The sequence below is a fragment of the Drosophila subpulchrella genome, unplaced genomic scaffold, assembly GCF_014743375.2.
Source record: "Drosophila subpulchrella strain 33 F10 #4 breed RU33 unplaced genomic scaffold, RU_Dsub_v1.1 Primary Assembly Seq354, whole genome shotgun sequence".
Lineage (NCBI taxonomy): Eukaryota > Metazoa > Arthropoda > Insecta > Diptera > Drosophilidae > Drosophila > Drosophila subpulchrella.
The window spans coordinates 1,150,544-1,176,006 of NW_023665577.1; the positions used below are offsets into that span (position 1 = coordinate 1,150,544).

At 40.9% G+C, this 25,463-nt stretch overlaps 2 protein-coding genes across 3 annotated transcripts in view; one reads left to right on the forward strand and one right to left on the reverse strand.

Moving 5' to 3' along the window:
* Nucleotides 1-23,712, reverse strand: part of LOC119560430 (zinc finger protein rotund) — a 46,122-nt gene extending 22,410 nt beyond the window's left edge. Inside the window, exons 1-7 of one of the 2 annotated variants that reach the window (XM_037873867.1) lie at nucleotides 23,223-23,712; nucleotides 21,801-22,429; nucleotides 12,466-13,005; nucleotides 6,338-6,439; nucleotides 5,111-5,150; nucleotides 3,054-3,104; nucleotides 2,029-2,309 (exon numbers count right to left, since the gene is read on the reverse strand). In XM_037873867.1, the coding sequence (XP_037729795.1) occupies nucleotides 2,029-2,309; nucleotides 3,054-3,104; nucleotides 5,111-5,150; nucleotides 6,338-6,439; nucleotides 12,466-13,005; nucleotides 21,801-22,271 (1,485 nt within the window). In that variant the 5' untranslated portion in view covers nucleotides 22,272-22,429; nucleotides 23,223-23,712. Of the gene's footprint in view, nucleotides 1-2,028; nucleotides 2,310-3,053; nucleotides 3,105-5,110; nucleotides 5,151-6,337; nucleotides 6,440-12,465; nucleotides 13,006-13,639; nucleotides 15,766-21,800; nucleotides 22,430-23,222 lie in introns of those variants that run through there. The other variant, XM_037873868.1, reaches the window with a different exon arrangement.
* LOC119560151 lies at nucleotides 15,792-17,681 on the forward strand. Its single transcript, XM_037873505.1, is given in 5 exon segments — nucleotides 15,792-15,817; nucleotides 17,300-17,390; nucleotides 17,393-17,510; nucleotides 17,513-17,640; nucleotides 17,643-17,681. Coding segments are annotated over 5 exon segments (402 nt in total).
* Nucleotides 23,713-25,463: the final 1,751 nt, after the last annotated feature.

Consider the following 25,463-nt stretch of genomic DNA (forward strand, 5'->3'; position numbering starts at 1 on the left):
CGGAACCAGCCGGATCGGACAACTATATCTTATAGCTCCCATAGGAATAATCGGACAAAAAAATGAAAAAAAATTATATCTTTGGTGTTTTTTAGCATATAAACTCCTAAGCTTGGAAATAACAATTTTTAAATAATGTTGAATTTTGAATTAAATTTTATCGAAATCGAACGACTATATCATATAGCTGCCATAGGAACAATCGGAAAATTTGTGGAAAAATAATATGAAAAAAATTTTAGCTTCGGTGTTTTTCAACATATAACCTTCAACGCTTGAAAATAACATTTTTTAATTAGTTCTGAATTTCGAATTAAATTTTATCAAAATCGGACGACTATGTCATATAGCTGCCATAGGAACGATCGCAAAATTGGTAGGAAAATAATATGAAACAAATTATAGCTTCGGTGATTTTTAACATATAACCTCCTACGCTTGGAAATAACATTTTTTAATTAGTTCTGAGTTTCGAATTTAATTTTATCAAAATCGGACGACTATATCATATAGCTGCCATAGGAACGATCGGAAAATTGGTAGGAAAATAATATGAAACAAATTATAGCTTCGGTGTTTTTTGACATATTATCTTATACTATTGGGAATATCATTTTTTGTGTTTTTAAATTTAATAATTATAGCTGCAAGGGTATATAAGCTTCGGCTTGCCGAAGCTAACTTCCTTTCTTGTTTTAATTGGGTTTGAAACCATTAGAGATCTGTGACATTCCTGATTATATAAGAGTTAAACATATGTTGGCGATTAAAATTGGTTAATCACGGTATGAAATGTAATTTTTTCTCTGACTCCGATTTTGGTTGTTATATCGAAAACTCCAAAATATAAAGCGTCGAAATGCTTATCAAATCTATACAAAATACCAATTATAAGACACAAAATGATCGTGGAAGTCTGTATCCATTACCCCGAACTGATTTCAAAGCACCCCTAAATAAAACATCCCTGCTGAGGATCGCTTATCATGTCTTTGGGCCACCAGTGTTGGATCTCACGCGTATCGGTGACCCACAAGGGCTCTGACAGCTGGCACCTGCCCGGTTCAGGCCACAAATAACCGTTAAAAAACAATAAGCTCAATTAGCAGCAATCAACGCAGGCCGTGGACGCTGCATAATTGACATTTTACGAGCAAGTGCAGCTGTTGGTTCAGGGTTTTTTGGGCCTGCCTTCCAGCCACGGCTTGAGTGTCAATGCAAGTGCGTGGGGAGCCGCGAATAAATGTGAGAAAACGAGGCAACGTGATACGAGCAGGGGCTGAGCACACTGTAAAAAATGTGGCCATAACTTAACAAGCTGGATTTAAACAGATGGAACCGAAGGAAACATATTAACGATATGATATACTGGGGAACTACACAAATCACTGTTATTTTAGGCGTCTAAAAGTATGCAACAATATATTTTTAACTCAGAAGTATAATGAATTAATTCAGAAATAGGAATACCCTTTATTCACTGGATTTATAGACCTAAAACTACATTTTAAAGTGATTTTAGAACCCTGATGACTTGTGTAGCACCCCTCATTTGCTTGATGAGTTTGAGAATCCATTGAGCCGGCGTTTAAAGCAGACTAAATTAAGTCACAAAGTCCTTAAAATCATCATAATGATGATGATGACCGAAGTCATTTTGAACATTTATGTTTTATAAAGTACCTCTATTTTTAATCAGTACAGAAAACTGTTTTCAATAAATATCAATCAGTCTTAAGATAAGAATCTACTGATTTTTCCTCAGTGCCAGTGAAATCGGAAACTTTTGTCGAGCTTAATCAACTGGAAAATTGTAAACAAAAGCCGATACCTTGCCGGGCCCTCTCAGGGCTCCGAATCCGATTGGACCCGGTCCCCCTCGGCCACCCAATCTTTCGGTCAACTGGTTCATGCATCGCCATGGGCATCGGCATAATTCACCAGTGGCCACCCTTAGCCTTGAGTTCCCCTGCCAGCAGCAGCCAGATATGTTGGTATTAAAATCGAAACAGTCGCGGACGCACTCACCTGAGGGCACATTTTGCACTGATACTTCCGTCCGCTGCCACCGCCAGTTGCATGTCCGCCGGCCACCGAGGCGACGCCGCCGGGTCCACCCATTTTGCTGGCATTAATCGGCTGGGGCACCACCAGCAGGGCGGCCGCCGAGGCAGCTGCCACCGCCTGGTTGTGGTGGTGGGCGGCGGCGGCGGCGTGGTGCGAACTGGCGCCGAGGCTGGAGTTTCCACCCACGGAGGCACCACCGCCGCCGCCGCCCACTCCGTTGGATGCACCCAGGCCCAGGCCACCTGCAACAGGAAGAAGTGCATAAGGGTCAAGCAAACAAATCACTGAATATTAAATCAGAAATATTCCTGGCAGGTGTAGAACAAAACTTCTTCTACAATCATTTTGTAAATGTGATGAAAACTGAATACATTACAATACAATACAACAATATAATATACATTTTATCTGAACAAAATATTATAATGGTGAAAACAAAGGTCAAGAAAAGCGTAAAAGCCTTGTTTTCGTAATCTGATTATAAAATTGTGTAATTCTTAAAAATATTTATTACTCTGATAGAGACAATAAATGCTTTGATAACAAATGGGTTGAACATTGTTATGTAAAGTCTAATTGAGTCTTTCGTTATTAAGATTTCAAGTTAACATGTTTGAACCTCATATTAATTAAATACTGTTCTATAACTCTTATACTTAGTATTTTAATGTGTTGTCATTGTACAAATGCAATTTCTTAATACTACACTTTAGTTTAAAGTTAAGACTAGACTAGGACTATCCGCTAAAATACAATATTATTTAAAGGTTTCATAAGTTTTAAAATGTAAATAAATGGTGTATTTAATTGAAAATCATGTTACTATTTTGCATTTTAATGTTATTATTTGTTGATTGGTAAAGTATGAAAGCAATTTGAAGTTAAGGTCAATCAACTTAAATACATATGATACTGCCAGAACAACAAATTTCTTCTCCCAGTGGCCGTGAGTCATTATTCCAGCCCACCTCCACCCATCAACTCACCTTGTCCCGTAACCGCATGATGCTCCAGACGATTGTCATCCAGAAAGTGACCTGCAAAGGCAATTGAGTTGTTGCATTTAGTTGTTGTGTGTCAACGGTGTGGCGCCACGGCTTGGAGCGGCATTAGTGCTGCCCCATGGTTGTCCATCAAGTTCTGGTTCGGTCGTTCGGTAGTTTGGTCGTTGAAGTCGCCGCCAGTGACGTTCACTCACGTTGGCCATGTCGCCACCTGACCATCAGCCATCGACCAGCAACCCAACAACCCAGCTCCTGACTGCCTGCCTGCCTGCTCTCTTTTTCTAATTAAACTGAGACATTAGTTGGCCCCGCTGATTGCCACTGGGAAATCGCCCGAGGAGTTATGTGAAAATAGTTTCGCATTTGCCCGGGTTTTAGAATTTTTTCTCTGGCCCATTTGCGTGCAAAAATTGTGTGAATCCGTTAATGAGTTTGTCTGCTGGTCGGCCGGCCGCAAAGGGTTGGCCAGGATTTCGGGGTAATCATCAAGTTATGAACAATAAGCACAATAAGCGCTGGGGAAATTCCTACGTAAGCCGGCTTAGTCGAACCAACCGAACCGAGCCAAACCAAACCAAACCGAATTGCTCGGTTTCTGGGCGCCCCGCAGCTATGTCAAAAGCATTTCTCTAATAAAGCATTTGCAGATAATTGCTGGGCCCCGTACTCCGCCACTTCTGTGTTAATTACAGAAGAGCTGGCCAGTGGCGCCAGCCGGAAAGTTCAGCTAATGAACAGTGGCAACTGCGAGTGGAGTGGCTTTTCAGCGGCATTTCAAATGGAGGACCGGCAATATGAGCCGGGGACACCAGCAAGAGTTGCCTTATTGTTAATTTGTACAAGGAGAGTATCCGATCCGAGTACATCTACATCGCGGCTAACAATGTGGACGATCGCTATCGCAACAAAGGCAACGGCAACGGCAGCAGCAACTGCAACAGCAACAGCAACCACCGCAGCAACAACAACCTTATTGGCCAATTGCCTAGCGTTGACATTATCGGTCGGCGATCATTGCCGCCAACGTCAACGCCAACAAGCTCTGGGGGTCCAGATCCAGGTAAAGGTAAGGCCAGCCGGATGGAAGTTGCAACTCCAAACAGGAGCGTGTTGCTGTCAATGTTGCCTGTTGCTAGTTGGTAGCTGGATGTTGCTAGTTGCAGCAGCAACAATGCTGCTACCAACGAGCCCAGCTAAAATGTTGTTTGCATTTTAGGAATTTATGTAAACATCTTGTAAGCATCTTGAGACTGTTGTTGCTGTTGCGGCTGTTAAAGGTCAATTTTTCGGCTTATTTTGCTGCACCGTAACAAAATCACTTTTTAAAATAATATTGTTAAATTATATATACTATTGTTGATGTATTTTAATATTACCCAATTTAATATTATCCTATACTTTTAAAAATGTTTTGTATTTATATCAATTGGTTTGTTAAATAAGAATGGTATTCATACATTTCAATTACCGGAAAGCGAAAGGCTTCAAAATATTTTAAATTACCGGCCAAAGTTTTTCTTTTAGAAAACAAAGAAACAGAAATGGTACATTAATTTATTGACCATTAAATTATTAAGAATATGCCAATCAAATAGGATGACAAAGGTACTTCAGCCAAAAATCATCTTTCAATGGATTCTATCAGATATATTTAAAGTACACAGTAATGACTTTTTTAGATTTGATCAGGACTACAGTATCCAGATCATTTTATGTTAAGTAGCTGGTAGTGAAATTTTTCCCTGTGTGGTACTCCGTGGGAGTATGAGATCGGAGCACATTGTCTTGCCGGCTTTTGTTCGGCGGCCCGCACGCGTTTTCCAATTTAGCTTTTGCATTCTTCGGCGAGTGGGTTTAGATCGGTATCTGGGAGATCTGCGGTTCGCGCGCCGCGATCTGAATCTGGGAAATTCGTGATTATCGGTCGGGCTGTTTTTGTGAGCAATTAATTAACAAGAGCATTGTCGTCAGTCAGGTTCTGGGTAGGTCAAGTGATCTGGATGCTGGTTGGTATAGGTCCGGGCCGTCGGCTGACTCACCTTTCTGCAGATTGTTGTGGTGGTGATCGTTCATTTTGGCCTGAAAGGGAAAGGAAAACATTGTGGCCATTAAGTTAATTCGTCACAAATCGTGTGCAAAAGCTCCGCGTGGCGGAAAAGCCAAAAGCAATTCAGGTAATTCGATTTACAATTGCCGCTTCTAATCTGGCCAATCCCTGATAATTGCTTGTGTCTAATGTGAATTCATAATTATTCTACACGCATTTAATTAACCTCATCAACTTAACATTATTATCAAATATTCATTCGCAAATGTGCAGCGCTGACCCCACATCAAATGGCCATAAAACAATTTGTGCGCGCTGTCAAAATATTTAAACAAATTTTCTAATGACTCTCAGCCCGGAAAATCGCATTAAAATGTCCAGTGCAAAAAACGAATGCGATTTACACAGTGAAAATCACAAACAACAAATGTTTTCGCCAGCTGTCAGGGCGCGTCAAAGCTAAACAAGCGATAAATGAATTGAAAAGCAAATCGAACGCGTGACAAAACCAACAGTCCATCCACATCAAGGCGACTAACGCCAAATATAAATAAAAATTCTAACCGCCGGCCAGCGAGAGTGACAGATGCGATGGAAAAAATGTGGAAAATAAGGAAAAGAACATCTAAAAAATGCCACCGCTTTCGATTGCATGTAAATTCTGAATGTGGGTTAAAATCCTCCAGCCAGACATGACCTAGGACGACATGACCCCCGCCGTCATCGATGCGATGCCAACAAAACGGAAATCGAATAAAATAAACTTGGCCTGCCGCTGGCCGTGTCAAAAAATAAATGCCAGCCGGCTTTTTCTAAACAATTTCCATATGCTTAGGCGGGCGGGAAAGCCCCAAAATGCAACAAGAAAATATAAATACAAATATTGCAGCGGCGAAACAAAAGCAAAATCTGGTCTGGCTTTTACCAGACACAGTGGGCTATGAAAGTAAATAAGCGTGATGGGTGGTTAGATGGGTGGTTGGATGGGTGGTTGGATGGGTGGATGGATGGGTGGTTAGATGGGTGGATGGATGGGTGGTACAGGAAAAGGGGGGTCAAAACAAATCCAAAGCGATGGCGGCACGCGAGCTTAGAATTTGTTTTTGTTTCGCCTCCCACCATTTGGCGAGCCATAAAGTTATGCCAGTTTGTTTTACCAACGCTCGGATACGGATCTATAGATAAACATGCTATAGCGAACATTTAGCGGGGCACTTACCTCATACTCCTGCTTCAGGGACATCGGATGATGCTCGCTGGCATGCTGATGACTGCGCGGCGTCGGCGGCCAAAGATTGTAATCGCCTATGTCTTTGGCATGCTGTGGTTGTTGGTTTTCGGGTTTTGTTGGTCAATTAGCCGGCCAATAGCACATGGAATAAAACATTTAGATCACATTTAAGTGGTGAATGGCAGGGGTTCTTACTACTTTCTAAGGATCAAAAGTTTAGACTTATAAGTTAATAGTGTTCCATTCAGTCAATTTATAATTCATTTTACACAAGTTCTTTACTTTCTGCAGATAAAGAGTATTAAAGTAAGCGTTCATATAATTCGAAATATAGTGTATCCCTTAAATTTATTTTAAGAGAAGTTAGTTACTTCAAAATATTTTTACTATTTGTTTCATTTTTTCGAAAGGCGAAGATATCTTTGGCGCTCGCCAATTTTTAAGTGCAATTGCCGACTATAACAGTTTGGATTCTTATCAGATTATTTATCAACAATTTAGTTAAATGGAAAAAAATGACTTGGACGATGGCTTAGGTTCATAGAAAATTGTGTTTCTCACTAACAATGAAATCCATAGATATACTAACATCATTTTTCCTATTACACAGTAATGTAATAATTTAACACTAAAATAATAATTTTACTTAAAAAATAAAAGTTGTATAACTCAACAAGAAGCACCCTTACTTTAACATAAAACCTGTTCTTAATATTTTTATATGACTGCCAGACATATTGAACTAATTAAAAAAATTGTGAAAATAAAATTAAGTGCTTGGGTCTATGTGCAATATTGTAGTTGGCCCACCTGTAGTTTGAGTTTATAAATTACTCATTTTAAGTCAATTTCGCTACTCCCAAATTATTATTCGAACAAACTGTGTGGCATTCCAAAATCTACCGTATAACAAAGTGTGAATTTTTTTTAAAGTTATTATTTCGCGACATATCTTATTGCCCCTCAACGTTTTTAGGGATTTTCGCTGAAAATAACGATAATTATCCCAATCGAATTTTAATAAATAAACTATTTTTCGTGCGTTTTGTTTCATAGCTATCTAAAACTCTCCATAAAAAACAGTTCTATAAAAATGTAGCGCATAAAGGATTAGGTAGCCACTTACAGATGAATGCTTGCATCAATTGAAATATAAAACCACTTAATTGATTTATTTTTTCCATACATATCCTAAAAAATAAATATTGAAAGCTTTCCCGAAATAGATAATCTATCCTCTTAATTCATTCTAATTGCTCTTTATCTACTGTAACAAGATCTTCATTGGCGATGTGCTCAGCAAAAAAGGCTTGAAAAAGGGCATGCATGAATCGGAAACCGCCAAGAAAAGCCACATACAAAAAAGAGGCGGCCAGCGGCTCGAAATACTAATACAAATAAATGTGAGTGTCAATTGAAATAGAAAACCGCGCTGCACACAATCGAGGTGTCAAAGCGACGGCGACGGCGACGGCGATGGCGAATGTCGACGAGAGCGACAAAAGTGCGGCGGCTTTTGGTGTTGGCCCAACGCAAAAACGCAAAATCGCAAAAAACCGGAGCAAAACAAAGCAGGCCAAAACACAACTAAAAAAGTGTTGCATAGCGCAAGGGGAGTTGGCCACTGTGTGATAGGCCCACACACGTATGCGAGTGTGCGTGGGGCTGCGCCTGTGTGGGTGTGAACCGCCGAGCGTTAGCCTTGTTGTTTTAGTTGCCTTGTCTCTGCATCCCTCTCCCTGTCTCTTTCTCGATCCTTTTGGCCAACTCGCCACCCTGCCCCCACTCCCCCTCCCTGCAGCCATGACTAGTTAGTAGGTGGGCTAAAAAGCAGGAAAAAAAGCGGGAGGCAGACACACGCACAGACGCAGCTGCTGATGAAGATGACCAGAGCCACGGACACGGCTGTGGATGTGGATGTGGATGTGGACATGGACGTCGGACGACGGACGGAAGTGCTCTCTAACCAACAGCCCAGCACCAAATACAAGCCCAGCAACAACAGGAAGGCGTCGCTTGGCCCACTCCCATTTTCCATTTCCGCCAAGTTCGGTTTGCAGCACGCAGCAAAAATGGACAGGAATAAAAAAGGAAGACATTTTGCGAAAACGCAAAAAATGGCACAGCGCGCAGCGGCAGCTTTCTCTTTCTCCCTTGCTGTCTCGCTCTGAGGCTCCAAAAAAAAAAAGAAAAACGGAAAAAACCAAAGAGTTTCTAGAGGAAAAAAATCAAAACAAATTTTTTAACCCCTTCGCCGGGCTGCTGGCAGCGACGTCGACGTCGCGTCCGGTGGGTGGGGCAGATTGGGTGGCTTAGCCGCCTCTATGCAGCGTTAAAAAGTGCAAAAAATTAGGCGGAAAACGTTAAAACATTTTTTTCCCCCTGCAATTGCACGTCCTGACCATCCGACAGGACTCGCAGGACCCCGAGCCCAGCCCCCCGAGCGTGTTTTGCACAATGTAGCAACCTTTGCCGGGGGATTTCGGTCCGGTCTGGGTGGTCCAGCTCCAACCCCTCCTCGCAAGACGCTCCGCTCCAGCAACACACTCCGCTCGTGAGCCCCTCACCTTGGCTTAGCCTGCCCCTGCCCTTCCTCCTTGTGCATTTCATTTTTATTTTATTTCCCTGGCTTCACATCTTTTTAGTCATGTTGCCACTGTCTGCTCCTATTGATTTTTTTCGCATTTAGTCGAAAAGAAAAAATAAACTAAGTTCCTGCTTTTTTCGTGTTCAAATGTTTGACCATCCGCACTTCTGTCTCATTTCTGCAATGCCCTTTAAAAAGGCTGAAACACCTTTGCCAATAATTCAGGGATTTGGGTATTATCTTAATGTTAATAAACAAAAAATTTCAAGTAATAAATAATTGTCTACCTTAAGTTATAAATGTGATTTTCTTTTATGTAATATCATTGCATTTTTTTAATAACTTTGCAGGATTTTTTGATCCTTAAATCTAACGAACAGCGATTATAAATACTTCTTGAAAAACTTCACAATTTGGCATATTATTCTATTCTATTTTTGCAATAGGTTGTAGAATAGAGACACGTGATTTTGCACGTTATAAAAAAGTGATCTGCGTGCCCATATTTATATGGAATATGAATTATATATCAATATTGAATATGAAATTTTAAATCGATTAAGTCGAACGGTGATTAAGAAATGTAGACGAATATTGAAATTGAAAAATCATTATCATGGGGAATATGATAATACATTTTATTAGTCACCAAGAGTATAATTTTTTTTTCGTCTGTGGTATAGGTAAAATAAACCTGCTTAAAATTGTATATAAAAAGAAACAGCTTTTAGCAAATAAATAAAAATCCCCTGGTGATTTAAAACCTTTCTAACTTCAAAAGGAGCAAGAGCATTAAAATCTTCGGCTATACTTCAGTAACCTTTACCTCTTGCTTAGTTTTTTTGTCGCCAAAGTGCGGCGTCGAGGTCTGAGGTTAGAATAGGTTGTCTCTGGCTCTTGTTGATTTTGTTGCTACACAAAAATTGTGTCCAACTTTGTTGCAATTACTTTAAAAAATTGAAGTTGCTTGCGGTTTTGGTGGTTCTGCTTTCCGCCCCTTGTTTTTTTCGCTTTCGCTCTAACTCCGTTCCCAAAGCGACGTGCCGTGACTGGCCCCATTAGTCAGTTTTAGCCTCGGATACAGAATCGTACTCAATTCCGATCGGAGATGGAGTCGAAGGTGGTCTGTGGCCGGTTTGTTTCGCTTCGCATTTCAATTTTCACTTTTCCGTTGACGGTTTTTTCCTCTAATTGACGCGTAAGTATTAATTGCAAAGCTTTGTTTTCCAACGTGCCGCGGTCGGTGGTTTTCTTTGTACGGCAGACAAGTTTGGCATATGTTTAAGGGATATATAATTCATTTGCGACTAACTAATCTACTTTAGTTTCGTGCTCTGGCGAAAATTAAGTGCAAAATTAATTAATGAGCTCCTTTGGCAACCTTGCACTGCTTGTCTCGGCTAACTAATTTCGCTAATGCAAGTGACAACAGCAGAAAAAAATACGTGATTGTTGACGCAGCCAGTTGGTAAAGGGCAGATGGATGGGTAGAAGAGGACATACCATTGTTCAACTTTAAAAATTAATTAACTACGAATATCCTTTAAGAATCATGCGGGTGTAGCAAAGTTTTAAATGGGTTTCGGCAGGACTCGCTAACGAGTCCATTGAATGGAGACTCTGGGTGGGATGCGGTGGTGGCGGGTTGGAAATCCAAGGTGAACCTTTCTGCCTGGACACGTCGTCGTCCTTGGAGACAATCACTCTCCATTCAAAACAATAATTTCGCTGCTCCTTAAAAAAACTGTTGGGAAACTCGCTCAAGCTCAATGGAAAGCAAAGGGAAAAACAAAGAAAGCCGGAGCAAAAAAAGGGGAGGGTGAACAGCAAGACCAACAAAACAATGTTTAACGCGTCGCGCAAAGAAAAACTTGTTTACATCTTGAAAAACGCACAAAAAATGCAAAGAAAAAAGTGTACGATTTTTTACACACCGTGGCACGCGAGCAGAGAGCAAAGCGTTTTGCTGGAAATTCGCAGAAGGAGCAGCGGGCAAAAACAAAACAGAAAAAGGTATAAAAAAGTCGCAGGAGGGGAAGCTCAAAAGGATTTTTTTCACCGTCGCGTCTGCTTGGAGAAATGGAAAGGGCTGAAGGTTTAGGAACAGACGGCGATGGGGTTGAGTTGGCCGAAACAGTTGTTGGCCCGAAGTTTTGCCCAGTGAAAGTGCAGGCGGAAGGGTTTGGCTTTGGGGGCCACGATGGAGTGGGTGGCCCACTCCCGTCCAAAAGAATCGTCGCAGATGAGCTGCTGGAATCGAAAAAGGGGTTGTTGTTGGCAAATCACTGGAAATGGGTTTACGGCAAAAGACTTGACCTGAAGCTGGGCTCAAGGGTTAAGGTCGTTGTCTTTAGTCAAATTCTAAGCAGTTTTTCTCAGAGTCTTAACAATTTTTAGGAATTTTAAACTGCAATGTGGCAGGAAAAGAAAAAAGAGGGCTATGAAAAACTTGAAGTGCTGATAAAAATCTGAAAAATATAGAGAATAAGACTGCAATCCAATTAAGACTCCCGTTTAATTTACACAGGCAGCTATCACTCATTTAATTCACTTAGCTGGGCAAGTTTGCTTGCATATTAATTATGGCGCAGCTTCATTGGTGTCTTGGAACCACTATCATCTAGGGTCTGAAGCACCCGGCTGCAGTGTCAAGTAGAAAAGTTTTCCTTTCTCGACTTTAGCCCTTCTCCCATCTGCGTCTCACTTGCTCTATCTCTGAAAAGTTAGTCCGCGAACAGAGAAAACTGCAAGACAAACTTCAGCGACAAGTCCGAAGTTAATACACTGAAGCAAATCGATTTTATTTACTATTTTTGAGTGATGCTTTTATATATTTATCGCATTTGGGTCTAGCCTTCCATAAATACCAGTTGTTGACGCTGAAAATGTACGTTTACTTTAACATCCGAAGAATATCCTATATTTTCTTAATGTAATGACGGTTGTATTTTTAACTTATTTAAACACCTGTGAAGAAGGATTCGCAAACTTTAAGATTAAAAAGGGTAGTTTTTTTTTGAGTCATTCTTTTGTTCGAAATACTTTATCTACATTGTAATTTTTGTTGAGTCATTCTTTTGTTTTAAATACTGTATCTACATTGTAATTTAACAAATGTTTCAAAAGTAAGTAGTACTTTATAAGTTTAAGATCCACCATCACTGGAAGCTATAAAAGATAAATTTCCTACGTTCCTAACAATATTTTAAGTTAAATTGAATTATAAAATATAGAATAGTCCTAACATTATAATTACTGATGTTGATAAGGGAGTGATATATCTCTTTTTTATGGTATTTTTTAAATATTTTTTTATTATGATTAAAAAATTTACGAAGTTATTTTCAAATTTAATAAGTGCAATTGGAAATTTTAAAAATTCTTTAAAAATACTTTGTGGTCCCTGTCAGATAGAAATATTATTTCCTGAACCATAGCTGATTTGTTCAGGTGTGGCTTAGAATAATAAGTGACACGCCTCTCAAATTTCCCCGCCCATCCCCGGCTAATCAAAATCCGAGGTACTCACGTCAACGTTGCCGTTCCACATGTAGTGCATGCCCACGGCGCCGGGATCGTGGTGCGTCTGGCCGGTCATGTGCTCGGCCATCACGGCACTCATCCAGTGGACCAGGCCCTGGGTGGGATTCTGGCCCTGGACGCCGCCGATCGGCATGTTGGCAGCGGCGGCGGCGGCGGCAGCGGCGGCCACGGCAGCGGCCGTTGGATTCGAGCTGGGGTTCTGGGCCGGATTGGGGTCGGAGTGGGGGTCGGATGAGGGGTTCTGGCTGGCGCTGTTCTCCTGACTTTTGCACGTGGCTACGGTGACCGCGTCCGGTTCTGATGGTGGTGACTTTATGGAGCTGCCAAAGTTTGGACGCGTCTGGGATGCGGGTTGGGCTTGATTCAAATTAATTGCGGACAACGAAGTCGCTTGGGTGGCGCTCGCCTCGTGGGGCGGAGTGGGTGGTGTTGTGGGGTGGCTGTTGTTGTTGGTGTTGCTGCTATTGCTGACAACCTCGTTGTTGTTGCCGGTGGACCACGAGTAGCCGTTGTTGTTGTGCGGCTTCTGCAATGAAAAATGGTTTGTTGCCTGTGTGAAAAGGGGTTTCGTCAAACATTTTAAAATTTTGTTGGTTAATGTATTGAGCATGAAAAAAGAAATGCCTTTTTAATGGCATTCATACCATGTACCAGTCGGTACGAGGACTTCTATATTCTTGCTAATATATGCTGAATGGCTACTCGTACTACAATTTAAATGTACACTGACCAGAACATAGTCTATCAAAGTTTAGAAATAGACACTAGAAAACCATCGCTTTTAAATTTGTTCCAATAAACAAAGCATTATAATACCCGAGTATATGGGTCATATAAAAATAATATAAGTGTTTTTATCCTAAACCTATTTTAGAGCCTTTAATTACTATTTAAGTAACCAACGTATCATGTTGACGTAAGTGGCATTGATAGAAACATTTTATTTCATGTGACAATTACGTTTTAATTGTGGGGCAAGTAATCTAATTTAAGGGTTGCGTCCTTCGTAGTACCAACTTGAGTTATCCATGCAGGGAGTGTAGACACAGGAAAGCCTTGTTTTATTTGTACTTATCTGCATCCCAAAATAATCAAAATTAAACCCCTTGAAATCCCATTTATGACCCCTCATTTACTTCTGCCCATACTCCCATACTAACATTATCGCTAGGGTTCTTTTCGATGATGGGTTTCTGCTCCTCATTTCCTCCGCCGTTGTCCTGGGTCTCCTGATCCGGCTCTTCGAGCTCCGTCTTCACCGGACCGTTCCCGTTCTCTGGAACACAGGCGACCGCTGCAGCAGCCGTGGAAAACAACAAATTTCCGGGTGGATGCGAGCGACCTGAGGACGGTGATAGGCTGGGGGCGGGGCTGGGCGAGGGCGTTCCGCCGTAGAACTTGTGCTGCTGCTGCTGCTGTTGCTGCAGAACAGCGCTGGCGAACAGACTCTTGTAGAATTCCGCGGGCATCAGGAAGGGCGAGGGGGCGGGGGCGGTGGAGCCGGGGGTGGGCGGCCCAAGGGCGCCCATGTAGCCACCCCGCTTCAGCTGATCCTTCAGCAAGTCCATGTCCGGATGGCTGTATTTGCCAATGAGTTCGTGCATGACAACCAAACCCAGTGGAGCCCAAATGTAGGCAACGCTTTTTATTCCCGCTCGACAATTTCACTTTCGAAAGGGGGAAATCCCCGCTTACAGCAATTTATCTAACTGAAGCACAGTTTGTTTGATTTTCCACACACACAGCCCACATTGAAAAAACATACCGGAAAGCGAACAAAAAGTTTGCAACCAAATTTGATGTCTTTTTATTTGGGCTTAACTTTTATTTTATTTTAGATGGCGGGGGCGGAGTGCACTTCAAAACTTTTTCCGCCCATTTTATTTTTTTCGGCTGCACACCAAATTGAAACAAATAGAAATGATTTGCCAGCAGGAACTTGCCAGCAACGACCTTGAAAAACTTTTCCTGGCTGGCAGCTTGCTATTTTTTTATGAGTTTTATGGTTATCCTCGTGATGGACATGTGTAGGAATCCTTTTTACTTGCATATGTTGACCAATTTTTGTTGGCTTTTTGTTTTGTTTATTGTTTAGTAAACACTTTGTCGGGGCCCGTCGCTCGTTGTCTCTGCGTTTTGATTTATTTGCTCAGCTGGTTGGGTCTTGTTTACTTTTCATCTATGATTGTTTCATTTTGTGGCGGGGGCTTAGGTTTTTATTTTGGTTGGTTGCGATTTCCACTCGGTGGGTGAGTGTGTGTTAAGTTAGCCGTCAAATGGTGTGTTTATTTGGTTTTGCCGTCGAATTTGTTATGTATTCAATTATATTGGTTATTATTATTTAAAAGATTATTTGGTTTGATAAATATTTTAGTAATTTATTTAAAATACTAGGTAGATTATTTTATTTGTTAAAAGTGAAATATGAATATATTTTACTTGTATATTAAATGTAGTTTGCACTGGGTGTTAGGAACTTTGCGTTGCAATTTTGTTTTGGTTTGATTTGGAGTTTACATGGTTTTATTTTTGCACTTTTGTGGAGGAACTTTGATTTTGAAATCCATTGTTTGGCTCTAGGTTTTCATGGTTAATCTCCGGTATCTGTTGCACGTTTTAATAGGGAGTTTACTTCATCTTATCTTGGTTGTGGCACTGCTTTGATATTGCGTATACGCCACGTTGAACGCTGCTGATATCGCGTATACGCCACTTAAAGTCGCAGCTAAACATTTTCCGCATTTTCCCTTACTTGAAGGCTGATAAGAAGGGATTTGGGTGTGAGTGCTAGCTAGTTGGACTCTTGGGTGCGTTTGTGTGGGTCTGGGGATGTCCTCCCGTCCGGCTGTCCGGTTGTCCGGCAGTCTTGTCCGTGAGTCCGTCTGCGTCTCCGTCCGTCAGCGAGCGTGGGATAACCTGCAACAACTGAGGAGCCCAACTGGAAGCCAAAGTGCAGCAGCTCAAGGCAAAAGAAAATGGCGAGCGCGCGCGAATGTTTCATACACACAACCCATACAAATACTCACTCACCCACACACACACAAACATAAAGGAATGCCGCGGTGTATGTGTGCGTTAACTGAGACTCTTGTGTGTTGTGAATGTTTTGTTGCTCCTCGCAACCTTCCTCCGGCTGCAGTTTTTGTTATTCCTGCCCTTTTTTATTTTATAATTCCCCCCCGCTCCTTTTTTATATGCACACTGCCCGTTATAAAGACATACATTTGCAGTTTCAGCGCGCACTGCAGCATTTTCTTGTAAGAAAAGCGAAAAACGGGGGAAAAACAGAAAATAAAGCTGAATTTGCGCGACATGCGGAAGGGCGGAGTGGCGGGGCGGTGCGGCAGATTGATTTTCTTTTATACGGTTTGCTCATGTTTGTGATTTTTATTATTTTGATTTTCCTCGCCGTCTCCAAGCGACGTTTGTGTGAGTGCTGCACATTCTCTAAGAGGTCCTGTGTGCCTGTTTTTCTTCAAAAAGCTGTGCTCGCCGTAGGCGTAGACAAGAAAAACAGCATTTGGCATTTTCCTTCTCGTTTGACGGTGCTTGGGAGCGAGCCAAAGCCAAATCAGACTTCAAAAATAGTGAGCATCGCTAAGAAAGTCACAAAAGCTGAATCACTTGGATGCCAACATCCAATTAAGATCTATGAGTCTAACTGATGTTGCAGAATTGCCTAAAAATTAAGCTAAACAACTAAAGAAAGGGCTTCATTCGAAGAACTGCTCGAACTAAAATAATTATTCCAACATTTTTACTTTATATACGTCAAAAATATGTATGTTAAGGTGACTAGTTTAGTAACAATAAATGTATACTTTTAGCAATAAGAATATCAGCCAATAAATAAATAAAAATTGTTTAGGGCCTAGAAGCTATAGCTAGAAAAAATTTGTTAAAAGCTATTTGTAATTGCCCTAAAATTAGAATACAAATAAATAAGTAAATAAATAAAAATTAACACTCTCTAGTGTTTATTATAAGATACTGCGATAAAATGACACATTAAATAAAAAAATTCGTACTTTTAGATTGCGACAAAAAAAAATTAAATTTTTGTTACGTTTTAAGGAAACATTTTTTTGTTTTGAGATTGCATCGTAGGCAGGAACCTATTCTTGGTATCCAGAAAGCTAAACATTTAATAACATCTGCCAGGCCGAAAGACCATTCTTATGTATTTCCTTCCACTAAGTTTTTGTGACTTTATTATCATTTTAACCTTTAGTGCTATCGAGATTCATAGGATTGTAGGAATATAATCTACAGTAGCTAGCACAACCCTTCCTATGTTAGTATTAGTTTTGTAGACTTTACTATCATCTTAAATAAATAAGTAAATTAATAATCAACAGTTGTTAAAGAATTATCAATTTATTTTTAAATCAAGTTAAAAGGGAGTTTTATTTTCTTATTGCGTTACTCTATTCCAGTGGTCGGCACGGAATATAATGACATTTTTTCCTTTATTTGTGTGAGTAATGCGCAAGCTGTCCCAGCTTATCGATGTGTGTGTGACGACTACTGTTGTACGCTGTACGGGTGCCGGCAGAGGCTAAGCAGAGCTATTCCCTATGGGACGGTGCCGACCGCCAAAAGGGTTACGAATATTGGTGTTTGAGAAGTATTATAAGAACCAAGCCCCTATTGGTATATAAGGAAGCGTCTTTGACTAAAACTATTTTTAATTAGCCTTAACAGAAAAGCTCTCTAGCCCTGTCGGATTGTTTGTTATAAAGTTCGTCCTTTTAAGCACATGGATCTTAGGAGTCTTCTGTGATGTACCGAATCCACCCCCAAAACTGGCCTAATTGCAGTTGTTCAGCCCTGGTCACGTTGAGGCGCCATCTGGCGTACGGTGGCCGCAACTGTCGACCGCGACAGGACACGGATGCGGATGCGGATGCGGCACGGATACGGATGCGGATGCGGATGTGGACACGGACGCGAGCGCGGCACCGCGACCAATAGATTTGGCCAAGCCCAAGCGAACTGAAGACAACGAGAGTTGCAGCCCGCCAAAGGCAACAAACCCGGACCACATGCAACAATCGCAGTTACTGCGACGCCAACAGCGACGCCGGCTGCGACTGCGACTGCGGCAGAGGCAGGGGCAGCGAGTGGTGAAAAAAGGAAAACAGGCAGAGCGGAAGCGAGCTCCGCTCCGGCGACTTATGGCCATGTTTGTTGTACGGGTAAGTAGCAGCAGGAGCTGTGGAAAAGCAGCAGCGAAATGGCGCGCGCGAAAAGGAAACTCAAGAAGTAGAGCTCGGAAAGGCAGCAGTAACAAACACGCACACACAGACACACCAACACACACACTCGGACATAAAAAAGCCAAGTAAAATTGTATTTTTTCTTGCACATGAAGCAAAAAACGCCAGCAAACTGAAAGAAATACATTGCAGGCGTCGAGCAAAAAACGAAATAATAACAAAAAGTTGTAAAAGAAAAGCGAAACCGTGTGATGTCCTGGCACAAACACACTGGCACACTCGCACACACACACACAAACACACAGGCAGGAGCAGAGGAAAATGCCGCGACGACACATCGAAGAAAGGATAAAAACATTCAGCGCTGCCCGCATCGCAGTCGCCGTCGCTGCCGCGGCCGGCGTCGCTGCTCTGGGATAGCTGCAGATGTATATCCTTCTGCCGCCGCCACTGCTCAACTCAACGCCCTCCTGGCCCCGTTAACATTTCACGAGCGCCAATTTCTTTTCCTTCATTTTGTTTATATTATTTCCCTTCTTCTTACTATTTTTTCCGCAGCTAGCGAAGCCCGTTGTTTTGTTTGTTGCCGCTTGCTGTGCAATTTCTCTGAATGTTTTTCTATTATCCGCTGCAATTTTTTCCCCTTTAAATGGGGCAGTGTCTGTGCGGCAGGGAGAAGAATATTCAAGAATATTCCCAAGTCGCAACAAGATCGAGGGAATTTCAGGTTCTGGACGGAAATTGAGAAATTTTCAAGGAACGAATTCAATAAAGTTACAAACCAAATTCCCATTTAGCAATTTTATAAGTTTAGTCCACTCTTTAAACAATGATCTTTAAATATTCATATACCTAGTACATTTCCTTAAACTATGGATTGTTGAAAATTATATCTATGCTTTGCAATATTCATAAACCCGAATTCAATTACATATGATGCTGAATATCAGTATTGAAATTTTAACGAGGAATTTATTGATCCCTAAAATAAGTCTAGAAACTGAAAGTGGTGTTTCGATAAACGAGTTCAATTATAGATGGTTCTAAGTATCAAGTATTATTATTATTTTATTATTCTGATGAACAAAATAAAAGTGACCTGATTTTCAACTTGTATTTTCGATTGCATTTAAGTTGTAATATTAAAATCTTACTCCCCATGATCCCTGGAATTGGAATTCTTACTCCTCTTAATTTAGATCATAAATCATTAACGGCGATCTTTGGGTATATTTTAGTGTTTTATTTTGCCACACCATTTTCTTTACCATACCCTCTGCAATATATCTTCCTGGTAGATTTCAAAAACATATTAATATTACTTTCTTGCAACGCTCTTTTAAGCCGATTTGCTTAAAAGAAGTACGAGGGACCCATCCAGACCCTTTGCCAACAGAAAAAAGGATAACGATTTCAGAGTGCAGTAGTTGCATTTGCAGCGCAGCCGGCGTCGCAGTCGACGTCACGCGAGCAGAGAGGCGGCGGATGGGGTCCCCAAACTAAATCCTGTCCAGGAGCATATGTTTTTATGTGCATGTGCTGGCTGCCTTTTTGTTTTCCTTTTATGTTCAAGGATTTTCAGCTGCCCTTTGCTGGCAGTCCACACACACTTACGTAGTTGTAGTACCAACACACATGTGTGGGGCTGTGTGGGTGAAATGTCCTGATAAGCGTAAGAAACGTGCGTCCATTTTGCATCGCCAAGAAGGAAAGCAAATGGTATTGCCCTTTAAGATGCATTAAAAGCTCAGAAGAGAGTACGAAAAAATGGTTTCTAGCGGGATAATTGAAATTTATGAGGTATAAGATACCCAAGTGAGATAGTTACAATTTATTTTGGCATGTTCATTCAAGTTACACTATTTTAATAAGAGGATCATATTGATTCTAACAACTTTTTATATGTGGTATAAACATTTTCAAATATCGGGCTTATCAATTATACTTGTAGGTATAAATACAATTATGTAGGATGTTAATGAAAATACAATACATATATGAATTTAGATATTAAAACATTAAAAACATATTAAAAGCAACTTAAAACTAACTCTTATCATTTCACTTTACTTCCCTTTAAAGCGAATAAACTCCACAGGTTGAAAGCTACTTATAATATTCCAAGCCCTTATGTCCTTTCATGCAAAGGACACCTGTTGATTTGCTTTAATTTTCCTCCAGCCACTCGAAGCCAATTGACTTCGCCATTAGTTAGCGAAAAGCTCTGAAAGCCAGGCAATTATGGCATATCCTGTGCACGAACCAATCTCGGAAAAAGTATCCTTTAAGCCTTTTGAAAAAGCCAAGCAGGAGCTTGAGCATTTCTCCAAATAAAAACACTCGAAAGCACGAGCTCTCTTTTTTGGGGCACGCTCTTGCCGTCCTCCAAAGAGAAAACGAAGAGCTCTTTCACGCGCTCTTCGAGTTGGGGGCGTGTTTGTTTTCGTGTTTTTTACTCGCCTGCCACTTGTGTATTTCGGTTTTTTGCCCTGCTCGGCTTTTAAGTGTTATTGGATGATTTTATGGAAATTGATTTGGAGCACGCCCACTTTTCGGTGGTGGGAGAGGAGGGAAAACAAGTGCAGCAGCTGCTCCAATGGGGATACCAACCAATAATTTGACATAATAACATTATCCGTACACTGCTCTAAAATTAGGCAATAAACAGAGCGGCGCAGCGGTCATAAATTGTATGCTTATCAACCACCATTGAAAATGTAGGGTCGGATTACGTAAAGGTTTGGTTTTGGTTAATCATTATTTTAACTGTATTAATAAAGGAACAGCGATAGTATCTCTTTAAAAATAAAAGTACACACTCTGAATTTTGCAAGTTTGGACACAAATATTCTAAACTACAGGGCAAGTATTTTTCTAAGTGTAGTTTTAAACTATTTGTATTTCTTTTATAATACTTATATCTTTTATTAATTTTGAAGAACATAACAATAAATTTAAATTTACCACCGAATTTAATATCTATGTTAAATTTAAGCATAATAAGCTCCATAAGCAAAATAAAGACTCAAGTAAAGTTATTTTGTATCCAATTTCGGTAGGAAGCCCCTTCATCGACGATCTTACCGAAATATCGGAGATTAATCTTAAAAGCATAAGTGCCTTTATTAAATCTTCCGGGTGGAAGACATGCTGATCAGCTTAACACAAGCTGAAACTACTAGAAACGGGACCCTAGAGAAGGAAGAAACGAGATCATGCGGTATCACAACGGACCCATTGAAGTCTAAGTGTGTCGGACTATAGTCCGACAGCCGCCCTAACCTAACCTAACCTAACCTTCGGTAGTGACAACCAGAATAGTTCATTTTGTTTCGGTATCCTTGCTTTGTGTGGCTTTAGCGATTGGCACAATTCTTTATTGATACAATTGTTTCCTTATCACAAAATTTTTATTACCAGATACAGTCTTGACCGTGGTGATCCTTAAAATAATTTCAAATAAGCACTCAAACAAATTAACAAAAAATTGTAATATTTCATATTTTAGTCCCGTTTTCTGTCCTTCTGGTAAACCGAAATTTAGTTTAGTGCATTAACACTTTAAGTTTAAAATCAGGACGCATTGCATTACCAGATACAGTCTTGACCGTGGTGATCCTTAAAATAATTTCAAATAAGCACTCAAACAAATTAACAAAAAATTGTAATATTTCATATTTTAGTCCCGTTTTCTGTCCTTCTGGTAAACCGAAATGTAGTTTAATGCATTAACACTTTAAGTTTAAAATCAGGACGAAAAAAATGACCTTATATCCAAAACGGCTCCCTAAAGAATATGTTTGTAAACTCTTATATGTATTTATACCAGATCAGGATTTTTTTGATTTGATCAGAACCTGAGCGAATTAATAAGGTCCGTTGGCCCCCAATCGGATAATATCTCTCAAAAAAAGTTAAGTTAAAAAATCCACACAAAAACAAAACACCATAACAAAATCCTAAAAACTACCTCGGTAAAGATAACTTTTTACTTCTATAGATTAAATTTATATCTCTCCGATCATCTTATCAAATATTATTTAAACGAACCTATTTGTGTATTTTTTGGCAAGGAATTTCGAATTTCTCTCAGTGTGCTTACCCGAAACGAATGCTCCACGGGACAGTCAAGTCCCAGTGCGTAATCCTCGACAACGGTTCCCAGCGAGGAGGGCTCGCCAAAGACCTGCTCGATCTTGATGGGCGGACTGGGCAGCAGGGGCGTGGAGCTGGATCCTCCGACGGCGACGGAGGCGGCGGCAGCAGCGGCGGCAGCGGCTGCGGCGGCAAAGGAGCCCTCGACTATTACTGGCGACCCCTGGCCGCCGGTCTGGCAGACGGGAACCGAGACTGGATCTGAGACTGGACCGTTGCAGGGCGTTGGCGGGGCCGGGCAGGGAGTGGGCGTGGCCGGGCCCTGGAGATGGCTACCATCGTGGTAGGGGGTCACAACGAACGAGGGGTACGAGCGGAACTGGTGGTAGTCACCGTGGCCGTGCGAGTTGTTGTGCGGATTCGAGTGAGGATGGTGCGCCAACTGAGGTCCCTTGTACCAGGTACCATGCATAATCATTTAAGCACCTTCGATTGGCGGTTCTTGAAAGCGTTTTCCTAATTAAATTCCTCTGGGGGGGCACTCGTTATATCTATTTCACTCTGCATTCAATTTACGCTTTGATAGTTATCTTTGATTGTTCTATTCACTCTTTGGTGAAAATTAGCTAGAGACAACTGGTGAATAGAGTTAATTGGTTAACTAGCAATCAATAAATCCTAAAATCTGGATAATGTACTAAATCCATAAACAGTATTGCGCACAAGTAGCTTATATATTACAAATCTCAAGCATCTTTTTTCTCAAACTTCCTAATTAGTTGAGGAAATTATTTGGCAGTTTACAATATGCAATGATAAACGTGATATGAGAACTTGTTTTCGACTGACTTAAACTCATAAATAGTTCTGAAGATAAAGAGGGATGAAAAGGGTCCTTTATTGTTTTAATACCCGTCGGAAAGGTGAAAATTAATTTACTTTGTTGCAAAACTGTATTTCATTAGGAAAATGGATGTTCATTTTTGGGGCTAAGTGAAAAGAATTTAGAGGAAATAATAGGGCCTATTAATACGTGCAATTCTACCTCATATAGAACAAAGATCGAATACTATTTTTTTTTCTAAAAGTCAACCTTTTTAAAAAATATCATTGAATTTTTGCAGGAAAAAACTTTCAAGAATGATAATATTAAATGCCGTTAAATAAATATCATACAAATTACTTCGAACGTTTATGAATTGTTCATATCCCTCTTCCATTAATTATATCTCTTTAAAATGTTAATAAAGGGTTGTAAATAGCACGTTCTTCTTCCAGATAAAATCTCTAATTCAGAACATGTTAGTGCCTTCCCGGGTTTAAGACATAAAAAAAAGAAAAAATAAGAAAAACACTTTATAACAAAAGGTTCTTATAAATCCCAAGTTTTTGCACTGATTGCTTTACTAGTTAACCATATTTCATTTACTCTTCAGACTGTCTCGTGGATATTCCGGTAATTTTCACGGGTAATACTTGGGTATTCCTCAATATTCATTCACTTGCATTCACTTAGACAGCGCTCAGCTGATCGTGATCACAATAACTATGCAGAAACGCACAAAAACACGTTTATAACGGCTTGAATGTATCGGCACTTGACCAATTTTCGACCCTTTCCGAGGGCTTGGCTGCTTTTTTATTTTTTATTAGCCAGCTTTGACGGCGAGGAGACGACGTGTGGTGATAACAATTTGCGACTTCACTCGGCTCGGTTTTTAATTGCGATACTGCGAGCTGGGGGAGCAGCTGCACTGGCGGAATGGCGAAAATGCATTGCACTTTGCGACAGAATTCTTCGCGGATTGGGTCGCGCGGGCAAAAAAGACTGCGGAGTGCACTTGGCTGGAACGCGCGCGAAAGTGGCCAACTGGTGGACAGTGGCCGAGTGGCCGGCCGTTTGGGCCAGGTTTAATTTGGCTAAGCGCTTGGCTTTGGCTTGGCTCAGCAGAAGCGGCAGCGAGCAGCGGCAAAAAGTAGCTGCCAGCTCGCAAGAATTCCGAACTCGAATGCTGAGTGCGGCCACGAAAAAAACATTCAAATGCCTCGCACTCGCCGCCAAATCGCAGCGCAGCCTGCCCTCTCACTCGCTCCCGCTCGTGCGCTCTCCCTCGCACCCGTGGCGAGCAGGGCTTTGGGGCAGGCGGCGACGCCTGCGCAACAGCTTTTTACTCCTTTTGCTCCACGGCAGCCGCAAAAAACTAGTTCGCTCTCTCTCTCTCTCTCTGACTCGCTCTCTCTCCCTCTCTTTGGGGTGCTGGGACGTGGATGCGATGGAAAAAATTGTTTGTGGTTTTTCCTGCCGCTCGCTTTTTGCCGCCGCGTCTCTTGAGCAACTTTGATTTGATTTCGGGCTTTTTGCCTGAGTGGCTTTTCTTTTCTCTTGACTTTGAGCATGAATGAGCATATTGCATGTTGCACGTTGCACGTCGCTGCTGCCCGGCCAACGGTTAATGCTGCGCCCTGTTTTTATGGCTCAATCTTTATGGTAACGCACGGGGGCGTTGTAATGACCAGAAACGAAAGTTCAAGACCGTCAATGAAGGCGAGATTATGAATCAATACTTGTAATAATACAAAAAAATTGCATTAATTTCTTGATCTTAGACATTAGGGTTTAGGCCAACTCCCATCTATTTTTTAAAGATCGTAAACAAACCTTTTTGTATTAGAATTATTATTTGGGACTTGGACTTTGCACATAAACTACATTTAACCCTTAAAGAAATGTTAAAACTGAAGATATATTTAAGATTCAAGATATACCATACTTCATTAAAATAAGAAAACAAATTTTATTATTATTCTTACTATTATTATTATTATTATAGATAGAGTAGTACATAAGGAGTAGAGTTAAAATAAATATATATTTAAAGAAATTCCCCGATAAGTACACAAAATAATTTTATTTATATTTTAATTCGTTTTATAGATTTAAATTTGGTGTTGGCTGGTGTGTTGGTGTTGTTGTCTGCTTTTGCTAAAAGCTAAATATATATGCGTTGTGGGTGCTTTTAAAATGGAAGTTGTAATAAGTGAATCATTTTATTTGAGAGAAAAAAATCTGTAAATGTTTTCTTTTGCAGAATTTTTCCCATTGAGATACCTCTACCGTTTGGCGAATTTCCTGCCAAAAAGAAGATAAGAATACATATTTAATGCATTCCTTCCGATCCCAAATGCATAATTTTCCGCAAAAGGCACACGGCGAAAGACAAAAAATCGCATCCGCCGACCATTAGCCCATTGACCAACTTCGATGGCGAACCACGCGTAGTAATGAGTTTTTAATACATGTAATATTCAAATTAAAAATCGGCAAAAACTGCCAAAGTCAGTGGCAAAAACGAAACACGCTTTTTGCGGCTAATAATCGCACATATTCATTTCAAGCGCGGTGGCGAGGCGGCTCTGAAATAATTTCACTCATACGCAATGTAAACCAAGCTCAAGAGCAAGTTGGGAAAAAGCGGCGAAGCGCTCTTAAAAAAACAATAAATGCGGGCTAAAAAAAGAGAGCGAGCGAGACAGAGAGGGCGAGAGTGTGCGAGCAGGTCGGCACGCGGGCGAAGGCGGTGGAATTTTTATTGGAGCACTTGGTTTATTTCTTTTTGCACTGCTCGCCCCTGGATTGGCATCTTTTTTTGCCAGCCGTTCCCTACATATA